The sequence below is a fragment of the Anastrepha ludens genome, chromosome 3 (assembly GCF_028408465.1).
Source record: "Anastrepha ludens isolate Willacy chromosome 3, idAnaLude1.1, whole genome shotgun sequence".
Classification (NCBI taxonomy): domain Eukaryota; kingdom Metazoa; phylum Arthropoda; class Insecta; order Diptera; family Tephritidae; genus Anastrepha; species Anastrepha ludens.
The window spans coordinates 38,577,305-38,593,090 of record NC_071499.1 but is presented as its reverse complement, the minus strand read 5'-3'; the positions used below and the strand labels follow the sequence as shown (position 1 = coordinate 38,593,090).

Sequence of the window (15,786 nt, the reverse complement as noted above, 5' to 3'; positions counted from 1 at the left end):
TTAAGAAAAAAAAAAAAAATCCGATTTGTTTAAAATTCTGATTACCCCTAACCTCTTAAAGTAAATGGTGACCATTTCGAAAGAAAATTAAATTAATTTTTTAATATTTACATGATTAAATAAATCTTACTTCATTAAAAGAAGTAAAGGGTTTTCCAATAACAGGCGTTATGAATGAATGGATTGCGCTGTCGAGAGATGATTAACAATTTTTTATGGCCGGAATTGGATGGTATTAATCTTGACAACGTTTATTTTCAACAAGACGGCGCTATGCGCCACACAAGCAATGAAACCATTGATCTTTTACGGGAAAAGTTTCCGGGCTGTGATATCTCTCGAAGAGGTGCCCACAATTGGCCACCGAGATCTTGTGATTTAACACCTTGTGACTTTTTTTCTTTGGGGCCATGTGAAAAAGAAGGTCTACGCCAACAGCCCAGAGTCCATTCAAGACCTTAAAGATGGAATTCGTGAGGCTATCGAGGACATGGGGCAACCATTTTGCAATTCGGTTATGGGAAATTTCATGAAAAGGATATTGTCCTGTAAGCGTGGTCGTGGTGGTCATTTGCCTGATGTTATTTTCCACTATTAACGGCATACCTTCTTACTACTTCATTGTATGTAATGAATGTAATGAAAGTAATGAAGTAAACACCCGATCATTTATATTAAGGGGGAACGCCACTGTGAAAATTCAAAAAAATCGATTTTTTTTTTTTTTTTGCATAAATTGTTAGTATAACTACTCAAGAAAATATGGTAAAAATTTTAAAGCGAAGTTCGTTTTATTCCCGATTCTATGTGCACTTAAATGAGCGCCCGTCGGTTCGGCCCCGTAGCGCTTACGATACGATGCTTTATTTCAAACGCGTTTTTCTAGAAACGACTTTTTTTGATACGGTGGCAACGATTTCTCGAAGACTAATGAACCGATTTTCTTTTTTTTCAAAATTTTTGTTATCGCATTGGCTATCGTTGTACGTAGCCGATTTTCAAAATTTTGAAAATAACAATTTTTTGGGCCTGTTGAAAATCAAAAGAATTGTGAAAAACACACATCGAAATTCAAAAAAAAAAAAACGGCTACGTACAACGATAGCCACTATTGTGTAGATTAATAACATTTTTGGTGTTTTGATTTCAGATGATTATTCATTGCTGTATCGCTGCCATCAAATGACGTCATTTTTTTTAACTCGTTACGTTTATTTACATAAATTTGTCAATTTTCAATATTTTTTAATAAAAATTTACATCAACATAGCTTAATACATATATGGCTATGTTCAGAAACGCATTATAATGCGCAGTACTTGCAGCGCTGGCAGCACTGTCAATGTGACAATTCATGCAACTGATAGATTTGTTGAAAAATTTCAAATAGATTTGTTGCATTTATGAACGCGCTGTGCAGTAAAATGGAATTGTTACTAAGTTTGGTCATGGACGATGCATGTGAGGAAAAAACCGATAGTCTTTTATTAAATTTAAGAAAAAAAAACCGTGTAAAGCTTAAAAGAAGGACATATCTTGTCAAAAGTTTAATATCAAAACGGAAAATACCCAAAAATAAGTCTTTTTTTTTTTGAAACAATAAAATCTTTTTTTTATTCGCTATCTATTTTTAAATCTTTATTAACTTTTTTTACTTCATCTACGACCTTAGCCCAGAGCACGCTCTTTTTCCTCCTTCCCGACGTGAACTCGTTCTCCATGCTCAGTCGGACTCTGAGCAGTAATTTTATCTCCGATGTACTAAAGTAATCACTAAAACCAAGAAAAGTATAATAAAATAAAGTTTAAATATCGTATTTTTCATCAATTTTTGTATTAAAAGCTAAAATAAATAATTAAATACCTTTTCATCAGACATTGTACTAGCGAATTTATTGGCAGTGTGAAAATTTTTGCTGCAAATAATGCACGACTTTTGATACAAAAATGACGTTTAAGAACCCGTTGCATTTGCAGTACTGCCATATTTGCATTTTTGAACGCACTGCTCACTCTGAAATGGTATGTTGCGCATTATAATGCATTGTTGAACATACCCTATAATAAATTGCCTTTCGTCCGATCCTCGAATAATCATTCCTACTTACAAAAAAAAATTCCCAAAAATCGACTATTTTTGACCCTTAAAAAATAGCATTTTTCTTAGAATAACAAAATAACACCTCTTATTGGAAACCCCTTTATTATAATTTCATATCTATAACGGACTTAACTTATGGCAGGACTAAGTAAGTATGTTATGATGAATTATGACCACGTATCGTTCAATATGTTTTTTTTTACTAACTTTGGAAAATAATGTATGTGTGTGTTCGGAAAATAGACAAATCCGAAGCATAATTATAAATACTATGAGGAAGTTTGGTTTCTTTAAATATTTTTATTTATGTTTTACGAAAAACTAATTTATATTATTAATGTATGTAGTCAAGTTTTGTAACATTTGTAACAACGAAAAAGTGGAATATGTTTTTTTTTTTTCAATTATAATTTTATTTTATTTGTAATTAGAGCTGCAATCCGAGCCCAGCGTATTTGAGCCTGGCATGCAATCATTGAACACAACTACTATAATTTACAAGAAAAAAAAATTTTAACTTTTCTTAAATCATTAATTTGAATATTCCTCATGCTCCATATTTTGGGCCTCCAGTTGTAACTCTTCTAAAGTTTTCACATGCGGATTTCGCCCAGTATTCGCCTTGAACATCGCGCAATATTCATCAGCCGTCATGGTCATGTCATGCATTCGCAATAAATGTTTCCTAAATCTAGCATAATTCAATTAAAATCCATTAAAATATATACCAAAAATTAAAATATACGCCATCTTACACATCGCGTTGCGCGCAACCATAATCACATACGGAACATTTGTAGGGCATACCAGTGTGTTTGTATGAATGGATTTTCAGCTGTTTAACATGATTGAACTCTTTGCCACACACATTGCATTTCCGCTTGATACCAGCATGGCGTTGTAGGTGGTAGTTGAGCCGAACTTTGATTTTAAAACGCCGATCACATAAATGGCAAGCAAATGGTTCCTCTCCAGTGTGAATACGCATGTGCACTTTAAGGTCAAACGAGCGTATAAACTTTTTCTCACACACGGTGCATGGGAAATTCCTTTCCAAATGCAAACGTTTATGGCTGTGAAGAAGTACGTAACTTTTGAACGAATCGCCGCACACATCACAGACAAACTTACGCTCAGCAGTATGAACGTTTTCAATATGGTGCTTTAAATATTTCGGATCAACTTTTTTCTGACATATAGGGCACGCTTTCGGTTCGGGTTTTTCGCATAAATGAACCTTTTTTTCATGTAATTTCACAGTAGTTTCAGAATTATATTCGCGCGCTGTAAAAACCAGCAAATCAAGAATTAGATAGTTCAACAAAAGAATACTATAGCTTACGTTTACGCTTACATATGTACTGTACATATTCATAAACTTACACAAGCATATACATAAATATTTAGTAAATATGTATTGTAGATATTTCGAAAAAATGTATATTTAGAGTTTATCAAATTGCCTGTGGGAAGATATATTGACGGGCAGTAGAAACAAGTGTGAGAACTACTTGTTATGAAAGTAAATAACCTGATAAGTCTGAATATTATCATAATTCTATATAAAACCAAGATCGGTATGTTGAGTAAGGACAGTAGGTATATTCGTCATATTTTTTGAACCAGTTGATAGTTCCGACGCTTATGTCCACTGCTATATACCCTAGATAATTTATTTTTAGTTTGTCAAATTTCTGCTCCATTTAATCCACATAGATATAAAGGATATTTTAAAAGAGACGCCTAGATGTCAGTAGTGAATAATTCCTAGACGGATCCTTTTTTGAAGTGAAACTTCTTAGGCGTCGATGGATGAACGAGAATGGAGAGTAAAATTTAAAGGCCATGCAACGTTTTGGGCATTTTCGTTACGCGAGCGAGAAAAGAGATATAACGTAGAGGAAAAACTGAGAGAGCTTTATCTTAATATATATATATCTTAGATACACTTTAGGCTATTCATCTTATAGCTCAGGACGACAGACGTCGCGAGCCTTGCAGCTACGAAGTAATTTGGGCGGCTATATGCCGACCCGCGTTCGGAACGGTAAAACGGCTTGGGTGGCTATATGCCGACACTCGTCCCCAAAGGGTTAAGAGCAACATATCACCGAAAAAATAATCGTACGAATAAGCTGACAATTCAAAGATTGGTGAACAAATTTTAATAAACTGGTGCTGTCGCGGATAGAAAAAAGGACAGGCAGACCAAAAACTGGACGTTCTATTGCGAATATTGCTGTTGTAGTGGAAAGTGTTGCTGAACAACCATCAACATCGATATCTCGATGTTCTCGTTTCCACGACAGTCGGTTCTACGTTACCGAAACGATTCGGATTTACATCCGGCCAAAGACTGTCACTCCAGCAACATTTCCCGTATGTAAGTATGGGGAATGTTTTTGCTGCTACAAAAAAAACAACAACATATCTCGATGTTCTCAACAATTAGGCAAATCGTCCGTTTGACGCATTTTACTTGTAGGCGTGCTCATGTTGGACATTTAAATGATGTAATTTTTCATATATAATTTTTAAGAGCCGTATTTTGAATGAAGTACTGAAACCTAAAATACTGGCGGCCGCCGTAGCCGAATGGGTTGGTGCGTGATTACCACTCGGAATTCACAGTTGATTCGAATCTCGATGAAACATCAAAATTAAGAAAAACATTTTTCTAACAACGGTCGCCCATCGGCAGGCAATGGCAAACCTCCGTTCTGTGTATTTCTGCCATGAAAAAGCTCCTCATAAAAATATCTGCCGTTCGGAGTCGGCTTGAAACTGTAGGTCCCTCCATTTGTGGAACAACATCAACACGCACACTACAAATAGGAGGAGGAGTTCGACCAAACACCCAAAAATGGTGTACGCGCCATAAATAATTTATTTTAAAACCACATCTAGGCACGTCCTTTGAAAAACCCTTTATAACTAGTACACACAAATATTATAAATAAAGTGTAATTAAATTACTACATTCTATTATTAAGGTGATTAAAATCATTTTTTACTTACGACAGAACGCACAAAGAAATTTTCTTTTCTTATTCAGAGCATAAGCATGTCGTTTTTCATGATATTTTATTTGATTTGCCGATATTTCCTTATGACAGACTTTGCATTTAACTAATTCGCTGTTTTCCGTTTCTTCTTTACTTTCTTTCTCTAAACTGGTATCATTTCCATCATCTACAGCACTTGTTGATATGTTTCCGTGTTTTCGCCGTTTGTGGTAATATACAGAATTTGGGCTTCCAAAACTCATATTACAGAGGGAACATTCATATAATTTATAATCATCATGTTTCGTATATTGAGCTATACTTTGATTATGTTTACGTTTCATATGCTCCTGATGTGAACTCTTTAACTTGAACTGTCTTGAACATATAGAGCATTTAAATGGTTTACTTAAGTCTTCATTACACCCAATCATAGCTTTCAAACTTGTTATAGAGTGATTATGTATACGTCTTACGTGGGCCCTATAAGTACCATGTTTTTTAAAACTCATAGAACATATTGGACAATCAAATTTGTGCTCTTTTATGTGATCGGCTAACTCGAGAATAGACGAGAAGTATTGTTCACATTCTTCACAACGGAAAGAGGCAATATCATCCACACCGCGACCGCGTACTCGCATCCTCGGGAAATATTTTAAGTAAGAATTACTGTGCTTCTTTTGCAAATGTTTTGCCAATTCTTCTCTGGCTCGAGATTCATTGCACCATGGGCACTGCATCGGCGATTCTGTTCCATGTACAAGAGACTCATGTAGCTGTAGTTCACTCGGAAACTCGTAAACCTTGGGACATTTCATACAGATGATTTCAGCTATAGGAAGATAGATTAAAAATATAATATACAAGCGCTGTCCAAGTACCCAGATCATAGCATGCGGCTAGGCTGGTCATTTAAATGTAAAATTCTTGTAGAACTTACATTTATGCATTTCAAAAATATGATTTTTCAGTTGCTTTTGTGTCGCATATGTAAAATTACATAATTCACAAAAGTGAGCGGCTTTGCTTCTTAAAACGTTGTTGTCACTTTCGCATTCATCTTGCGAGGATGCTTCACAATCACTTTTCAAAACTTCTTCTTTTCGGTCTTCATTTGATTCTTCACATAATTGCTCGCAAATCTCTGTTTTTATATCTACTACGGTTATATCTAGCTCAGGTATATCTATGGACATGGCCGTCTCAATAACGGAAGCCTTTGGTTCTGGTACAGCTAACGGATCGCTTGTGTTTTCCGCAACATCCTGGTAATAATAAGGGTTAAATTTCATATTTACAAATTTTAACTAGCTTTCTATACCTACATCTAATACTTGCGTTTGCTCATCGGTTGAAAGAATCAATTCTGGTTCTTCTCTTTGTGTAGATAGAACTTTCTTAAATTCTTCGTTTGAACGGCGAGCTGTTTGCCTAAAATTATAAGCCATTCGAAGATTTCTTGCACAATTCGTGCACAACATATTCGGAAGTTTATCGGTGGAATTAGCATCGAGTTGCGTGCAGTCATTGAAGTAATCATACACAGTTTTCCCATCCATTGATACAGCGCAGCTCATGTCCACAACTCCTTCACATTTCATTTGCATACAGGCGCGGCATTGCATTTTTGTAAGCTCACTTTTGACTGAAATGCCAATTCATGTATATTTTGATTTCATTTGGAAGTTATTATTTACCTCTAAAAAACTCACAAGTTTTCTTAACAGAAGACTTACGCTTATGTTTACTATATTTTATTTTACTAGTATAAAAGTTGTAATATCTTAATATTTCTTTATTCCAAAGAAGAGTAGTAATTATGGATGGACCATATGCGTACCAAAATACTCGACGTTTCCTATCGAAACGATACATATTTACAGGGTGATGCATTTAGCGTTTTGAATTTTATTCGACTATACCTCTTGTATCGACGTGCGAAAACAAAAATGATTGAAAACAAGAAAAAATATATAATACGTTCTGCGCATATACGTCACTGCAGCAAGAAAACGAAGCGAAAATATCAAGATGTCAAACATTTTGTAAAGAAATTGTAAACATTGCAAAAACTATTGAAAACAATCAATGTTTTCAGATTGTAATAAATATAATTGATATTCATTGGGCATTTATGGAATATTATTCCAATATACCATTTATGCATGTAATAGTTGGGCGTTTTTGGAGGTTTTAGTTTAAAGAATTTTTTTTTGCGACAGAAAAAACAAAATACATGTACCTTTGTGTTTTTATACAACTGCTATCACCTTGAATAGATTCGCCTTGGCTGCAATGATGTCGCCCGAAAATATTTTATCATTCTTGATACTGTCAAAAGCAACGAATCGTATTGGATTATATCTGAGATTATAAAATAATCCTAGATAATTCCCATACTTCTTTACATACAACCTGTGTTATTGATAATTATTATTAAGAATGTAAACGTCAAAGTAAAAACTAAATAAAATTGACACCGGCAAAGAAAACAGGTTTGTAGACTTAATTCTAATAAAATGTTTGTTAAATATTATTCATTATGGATTCATTTTACATAAAAGAGCGATGGAACTGGTATAAAGAGGCAGTAGAGTTTCTTTTGGAATTATGGGAGGAGAATCTGGCGACATAGCAGTAGAAATGGCGACAAGAGCCTTTATGTTTCGAGGGAAATAACGGGGTTTTACAGATTTCCCCCAACCGTGTATTACAATACTAGCAGCCAATTGCGCAATTAAATTAGCTATTCCTTCTCCTTGTATATTCTTTATATCGTAAATAATAATTAAACAAACGAAAAACTCAGAAATATTCCACCAAAACAATTTCTATGTAGAAAAACCTTTCAAAACAGTATTGCCAGCTGATTGTCAACTTTGCAGGTAATCTGCCATATGTGAACCAGTAGATGAATCTTGTGGATTTATTGCTAATTACTGCATGTGTGAACGTACATTAAGTAGCATCTAAATAACAATAAATACCTGCTACAACAAAACTATAAGAACCATCGATTTTCTGGTGTCGTTATCGATATTTTTAATATTACTGGTATTCATACAAACTGCTAAACACCAATGATTCATTGTTGTTGTATAAATGTATGATATTCGAATCTGACATTTTAACCTTGGAAAATATAATTTATAATCTTAATCATTTTAGTCGGTTATACATTTCGGTTTTTAATGTTCAACATTATTACTATTTTGATACTCGCGTCTACCTGTGTACCAGGCCATCATCATCTTGTTCACATAACGGTTGTATAACAGCATAAAACTATCGAGAGAGATGATGATAAATGGTTCACTAGACTGGGCTAGTTTACTGGTCTGGAAAGACCCGAGTCATTCCGGTAACGTAGAACCGGCTGCCATGGGAATGCATGTTCTGGATATTTTAGCAGGTTAAACTCCTACTTATTCATAATTGACCCCGACATACTAAACGTATGCCCTACATGTGAAGGATCACTAATCACCTTTTCACATGCCGCACTAAACCCACTCATATAACACCCCTCTCCCTCTGGACTCAACCTGTCGAAACAGCAAGCTCCTTGGGCCCACCTTTAGATAAGTTAGACGAAGGCGACCAGTGATATGCATTACACTGACAGGGCTTAGTATTGCTACAACAACCACATTGAGAAAAATATAGATATACATATATACACACTTCGCCCACCTCCCATATATCGCGTTCTGGCAATAGTAGAGCAGTACCAGGGGATGTGTTCAACACCTCAATCTTCTCCTCGTTTTTGCACCTGGGCAGAAGTCATTTGAGGGGAATCCCAAACGTTTCTCATGTATTCCCATTAGGCAACGATACCAACTATCGCACTAATGAAAGGTCGGTCTAGATTGGCCAAAGCTGTATAGTTAACTCATAAGCAGACTCCGTGGTCCATCTACTCTTGGCTTGCGTGATGTAGACCGGGCTGATCCGGTGCTTGCTTGAGGATAAAGGGATGCCCATATATTGGACAGAGCAGATTTGTTTAAGATCAGTTCCCCTCCTAGCGAGTAGATCCGCGATGCAATTTCCAGGGAAGCCTCTGTAACCAGGAACCCAGATAACGTTCGCCGTACGTCGCTTACCCAGCTCATTAAGAATAGCTCTAGAGCCAATTGCTTTTATGACAACTTGGCTGTCAGAGTAGGTAGTATCCCGATAACAACTTAATAAAATTCGCCAATTCTTTTTATGCGTATTGTTCTCTACGTCAGTTATATCCATTGTACAAAATTACACAAAAAATGGATTTGGACAAAGGTTGGTTGGTTTAAGTGGTGATTCTTTCAGAATCCAACTAGCGCTTCCGCACCATTTTGTTGCCATATCCTCGTTACGGACAAAGGTTATATTCAACGTAAATATTATTAAGATTGGATAAAACCATGCTTACTTTGTATGCTTAACTCTCATTGTTTATGAGTTTCTTTGATTCCAAAATTAGCAGCCAGTCCAAATTAAATTTTACTAAAATATACATACGTATGTATATGTATAGTTAGTAGTAACATATTATTCTATTCATCTATAATTTAATCATTTCAAAATTATAGAATTCCAAGTGATTTCGAATCATTATCATTATAAATGGAAAGGCATATTTTAAAAATTATTGCATGTATTTAACCAAATTAGTCTGGGTTCTCTCCATGATCTGAATTTGGGTTCATGATTTCTGTGTCCTCAACCGGTTTCACGTAGGGAGAACGACCAGTATTCTCTTTGAACATAGCAAATAACTCATCAGCCGTCATAGTTGTGTCGTGTTTTCGCTGCATATGTCTCGTAAAACTATATAGAAGACACATTTTTTGCAAATAATTTAATAATTAATGTTCGAACCAACTTACTATTCACGCTTCACACAACCATAATCGCAAACAAGACATCTATATGGCATTACGCCTGTATGTGCCCATGAATGAATTCGTAGTGATGTGCCATTTTTGAACTCTTTGCCGCACACTTTACATTTTCGCTTTATATTAGCATGATGTTGCAAATGATAAGTGAGACGAACTTTAATTCTGAACCGACGATCACACAAATGGCACGCGAATGGCAGTTCACCTGTGTGAACTCTCATATGAACTTTGAGTTCCGATTTTTCAGTAAATCTCTTATCGCATGCAGTGCATGGAAAATTGCGTACCTTCTTGTGCAACAGCTTATGTCGACTAAGTTGGGTATGACTTTTATATGAATCGTTACAAATATCACAAGTAAATTTACGGTCTCCGATATGCACCATTTCAACATGTCTTCTTATGTAATCCGGATTCAATTTTTTCTGACATATTGGGCATTCCTTAAGTTCAGTTTTTATATTTAAATGTTGTTTTCTTTCGTGTGATTCCAAAGCAAGACTAGTAGATAATACACGAGCTGAAAATGAATAATACAATATATGTTATATAATAGAAATTTCATTTAAAATTATATATGTTATATACATGTTTTCATTATTAAAACTTACGGCAAAATGAACAGAGGTATCTCTTCTTTTCTTTGAACTTGCTACCATCTTCGTGCCAATTCGCTTTAGTTGATTCTTGTTGCTCTTGATTATCTTCTTCTAATTGTTTAATTTCTAGGCTACCATAAATCTGTTTATTTTGATGAGACTCATCCTTCGTGACAATTTGGTTGAATTCATAGCTTTTTCTTTGTATAGGATCAACTGAAGATTTTACTGTTTCAATGAGGGTACTTTGTTTTTCTGTATTTGTTTGGACAGTAGTTGTTTTCATAGCATTTGAACCCACACGCTTTTTATGTTTTTGTTTAATATGTGTATTATATGAGCCCAGATTTCTATAGCTTTTGTTGCATGCTTTGCACTCAATTGGCTTGTCCTTTTCAATTTCAACACCTTCGACGATGAACGGCGTAGGCGGAAAACTACTCGCAGAGCAGTTATGTAGACGTTTAGCATGAGTATAATAAGTACGTACTCTACTAAAATTTTTCGAGCAGAATGGACATTTGAATACATGCGTTTTAACATGATCCTCCAATTCGAAGGCGGATGAAAAGATGCTTCTACAATATTTACATTTAAAAGTAGGTGTCCCCAAGCTATTAACACGTCCCTTTCGTAAACGTGGGAAATATTTAAAATAGCGAGAACTGTGGTTACTTTGAAAATGTTTAAGAAGCTCACTGCGCGGCATTAAAGGCTTTTCCTGGCAAAAATCGCACTGCACGGGTGAATTGGTCTCATGAACAAGTTTTTTGTGTATCCTTAACTCATGAGGCATATCGAAAATCTTCGAACAATTTACGCAAATTATTTCACCTATACGTAGTGAAATACTACACAAAATTAATAAATTACAAACAAAAAATTTAAAAACCTACTTTTATGCTGCTTTGAAATATGCTTTTTTAGCTCGTTTTTGATTGTATAAATACAATTACATATCTCGCAGGTGTACCCCACTCTTTCAATTGGCTCAGTTTCACTCTCTTCCCCGGAGTCCTCTTTTTCTGATTCTTTGGCCGTTGCTGTTAACGACAGATTATCATTTGAAATCTCACATAGCAGGTCAGTGGCGTGCTCATTATCGTTTATCAGTTCAGTATTTCTGTCACGTTCCACCTCTTCTTGTGTTTCCTCAAAAAATTGGGGGGAAGACTCATCTATACAATCGTCTTCAAGAGGAAATTCTAGTTCAGGTTCCCTTAAGGCCTTGACGGCTTCATTAAACTCCATATCCAAAGGGTCGTCAGTAGTTTCCTCCATATCCTATACAAAAAGATATATTTGCATATTTTTTATATTAGGTACAATACTTACGTAGAAATAAGAATAATTTATTTACATTAAAAGCGTACAATTCCTCAGTCGAACTATGAACCGATTCTGCTTCCATTTTTTGCGTTGTTAGTAGTTTCTTGAAATCTGCATGCGACTGGCGGGCACATTTTCTGAAGTTATAGGCTATTTGGAGTTTTTGGGCACAAATTTTACAAAGTGTGTTTGGAAAATTATCATTAGCCGACGCCTCTAGCTGGGTGCATTCATTGAAGTAATCATAAAGAGTTTTGCCATCCTCTGTGCCAACAATGCCCATGTCAAGCAGGATATGGCATTTAGTTTGCATGCAAACACGACATTGCATTTTTATTGGTCTTCTCTTTTAAACAAAGCAACTATAACACGCTATATTAAATTTTAAGTTAAATATTATTTATTATTATTCCTTTTTTACAGTACTATTCCTTTTATTTACATTACTTAGTGCACTAGTAATGAAAAGTACCAGCGCATTGATAAATCTATCGATAACAAAACATTGTTTTGGTTTGTTTCTTTACTTTTGCAACAGAAATTATCGTCAAAAATAACCGATAATATGTACATGAGAGTAATTAACTAACAAAGAGCGAAATAATGAAAAATTTAGAAATGGAAAACAAATGGATATTAGCTGACAAATTTCGCGTTAGCGGATTCAGTATAGGCATGTTTATGATGAGATTGTTTTTAAAAAAATGTCCAGGGTGCACAGAATTGTAGATACTAGAAATCTGTGTTGTTGAAGAGTAATTTTGTCTTTTAGTTCATCTTATCTCGCAATCGTTTTCAAATTACTTAAATTTTGGAAAGCTTCCTACAAAAATAAATATGTACCAGAACTCTATTTCTAACAATAGCTAATTAAAAAAAAAAGAAAAAATGCGTGTAGCGTAGTACACATAACAGAAGTGAAAATTTCAAGGCAGGCAAAGAAAGAGGGAGAGACCCGAGAGAGAATGAGAGAGAGAGAGAAAGAATATATATCTAAATAAATTCACATTTGCAGAGAATACAAATAGACAAAATTTACAAAAAACGGAGAAGGGTCGACCGGTGTAGGTAAACGCAGGACACAAACCGTGGCAACAACGGGCACTATTCCGCGCACAAATTACCGCAAGGCAATACCAATAAAACCGACTCCGGAATGGATAGCACTTTATAGTACGCACAAGCACTAGCCAGGAAACGGAAATAAGCGCCAAAATGTAGGCACCAAAAATATATTTCCTACAAGTTTACACCAACAAACAAGCGCCAAAAAGTAGGCAGTGTTATGTCTCACTAGAAATTAGCAACCACAAGGACAAGGAAAAACTTAGGAAAAATAGCCTGAAGTGTATCTAAGATACAGTGTTGGAAAAAATAATAGAAACGATGTGAATTTTTCTTTCTTTTGGGTATATTTCTTGCAAAATAATTTTTGCTGCTGAAGTTCATATCTTTTTATAAAGAAACAGTTTTATATACAATATAAAAATAGAAGTACTTAACTCTTGCTACATTTTTGTAAAAAAGAAATCATCAAGTTCATTTTATTGTCCTTGGAAAAAATAATAGAAACGACGTCCTTAAAGCTACAATAATAAACATAAGTATTTTTCTTTAAGATAATTAAACAAAACTTTTAAAATTGTAAACAAATTAATATTTGGTTGTTGCACCCTGGGCTTTAATGACTGCGGTGCAACGCCGGCTCATTGAGTCCACTAACTGGTCACAAGCTGATGGGTTTATACTAAACCATTCTGCCTGGACTTTTCCCCACAAATCTGCTTTAGTTTTTGCCTTATAGGCGGCAATTCTCTTCTTCAGAATGCCCCAAAGGTGCTCTATTGGATTCAAGTCCGGGGATTGTGATGGCCATTCTACTAACTTTACATTGTTATCCTGGAAACATTTCTTCGCCAGTTTAGAGGAATGTTTTGGGTCGTTATCTTGTTGAAACTCCCAAATCAATGGCATTTCTTCTTTGGCATATGGAAGCATAACATTATTTAAAATATTTACGTAGTCCGCAGCGCACATCTTATCTTTAATCCAAAATAAAGGACCAACTCCTGCCGACGAAAAATATGCTTAGATATGAGTTACGTGAAAATAAATCAATAAAGCCTTTCTTATGAAATGAAGTATCTAACCAATTTATTTATATTTACAAAATAAGTAAAACAAAAAGTATAGAGTATCGCAGAATAAATTAAACACTTATAGCGACATTCCTGTGTGCGGACTGTGATTAAGTTTAACACTAGATTTACCCGCTATTTGAATATAACTACACGTCTGTTCATGTAAAAATTATCCAGTAACTTAAGGGGTTATACGCAGTTATGAAGCAAATAAAAGAATTTATCCTGAAGAAACTTCAGAATATTTTAATTTGAAAATTTTTGGCGGTTATAAAAGCATCCTTCAAGAACGTAACAAAATTTTTTATTTATGAAAATGTTGATTATAGAGCGCGCTGCAGGCGATTTCTGGAACCTCCTTAAAAAAAGACGATTTACGGTGTACATCGTAACTCAGGATTGGATTATCTGAAATCAAAAAACCAAACAAATTTTGTTAACATATTAGATTATCTAGTAATTAATCGTTCGGCTAATCAAAATAGTGAATTTTCACAAAATGGCAGCTTTTAAAAGAAATGATATCGATTTTTACGTTAAAATTTGGCCGTAAATTTATTATAAAATGGAAAATAAGTATCAGATTTACAAAAGGAACGATTAATTACTAGAAAATGTATCTTTAAAGATTGAGTTAAAACGGTTGACCGATCAAACAAGCCGTTTTCGAGATATCGTGTACACCGACTTGAAAAATGCCGTTTTGAAAAAAACACGTTTAAAGTTTCAATACCTACCTTAAAACGTGCCGAGGCATCTCTACATATTTAGGTATAACTCCGAAAATATTGCTTAGATCTACTTCAAATTTCGTGCGTATACTTTTGAATATATGTGCATTACAAAAATGCAATAAAAAAAGTCATAACTGCGTATAACCCCTTAATTTCCGAGAATTCTCTCTCAAAGAGAAAAAAAAATATATGAACACAAAACCGGCTGGTTAAATAGTTGGCAGGAAAATCACAAAAATTAAAATTTTTTTCACTTCAATTAGTTTGCATTAAATAAAAAAAAGCAAATAAAATACAAAATAAAGAGCCTCGGGATCACATGATTTCATTTTGTGCACAATTCGCAAATTTTAATTCGTGTTTATTTTTACTTTGCGATCAGCTGCGAATTCTTACAAGTAATTTATTTTATTTATAGTAATTAATCCAGTAAAAACTAGCAACTTCCCTCAAAATGAAATGTAATTTTGCTCTCTCACTTACCCTACTTTGCAAGTTTTGTGGGTACATGAACAACGAAACGTGATTATTTGTAACAATTGTTACAAACTATTTGCTGCATGAACAAATCTCTTATTTCTACTAAAACTAGTTAAAACGACTGGTCTTTAAAAGAAGTGCTTAGCGAGTTTTCCAGCTAAGTTGAATAATATTCATTGTAATAGATAAATAGATTTACTACATTATCAATTAATAATAATAATACATCGTACCCATGACCGGCGGTTACCGGAACGACCCGGATTTATGTATATCCGGCCAAGGCCTGTCATTCCAGCGGCATTCCCCGTGCATGGGGAATGTTTATGCAGCTACAACAATAACAACCACAATACATTCCGTAGGTATGCAAATTCGATTTACCAAATACGTAGGAAGTTTCATTCATTTTGCCATTTTCAGAGCTTGGTGATAATTATAAAAAATAAATTGAAGCAAACCATCATAATCATGGTTTTCCCGCATTCATATATTTTGTCCCGAA

The 15,786-nt window shown here is 34.6% G+C and overlaps 2 protein-coding genes across 2 annotated transcripts in view; one reads left to right on the top strand and one right to left on the bottom strand.

Moving 5' to 3' along the window:
* The window catches only part of LOC128857451 (uncharacterized), a 39,689-nt gene that overhangs the window by 9,219 nt on the left and 14,684 nt on the right, over positions 1-15,786 (top strand). The gene's annotated exons all lie outside the window — the stretch shown is intronic.
* Positions 9,391-12,407, bottom strand: LOC128857760 (zinc finger protein 665-like). The gene is made up of 5 exons (XM_054093501.1): positions 11,958-12,407; positions 11,494-11,881; positions 10,610-11,431; positions 9,984-10,518; positions 9,391-9,924 (listed from the first exon to the last, which is right to left on the bottom strand). Exons 1-5 carry the CDS (start codon positions 12,255-12,257, stop codon positions 9,765-9,767), a joined length of 2,205 nt encoding a protein of 734 aa, XP_053949476.1. The 5' UTR covers positions 12,258-12,407; the 3' UTR covers positions 9,391-9,764.

What these genes read in the sequence shown, in the direction of transcription:
- LOC128857760 (XM_054093501.1), bottom strand. Translation starts at nt 12,257, where the DNA reads ATGCAATGTCGTGTTTGCATGCAAACTAAATGCCATATCCTGCTTGAC. An exon ending in ATACCTCTGTTCATTTTGCC is followed by an intron (nt 10,519 to 10,609) that starts GTAAGTTTTAAT and finishes ATTCATTTTCAG; the next exon opens with CTCGTGTATTATCTACTAGT. An exon ending in GGTTGTGTGAAGCGTGAATA is followed by an intron (nt 9,925 to 9,983) that starts GTAAGTTGGTTC and finishes TCTTCTATATAG; the next exon opens with TTTTACGAGACATATGCAGC.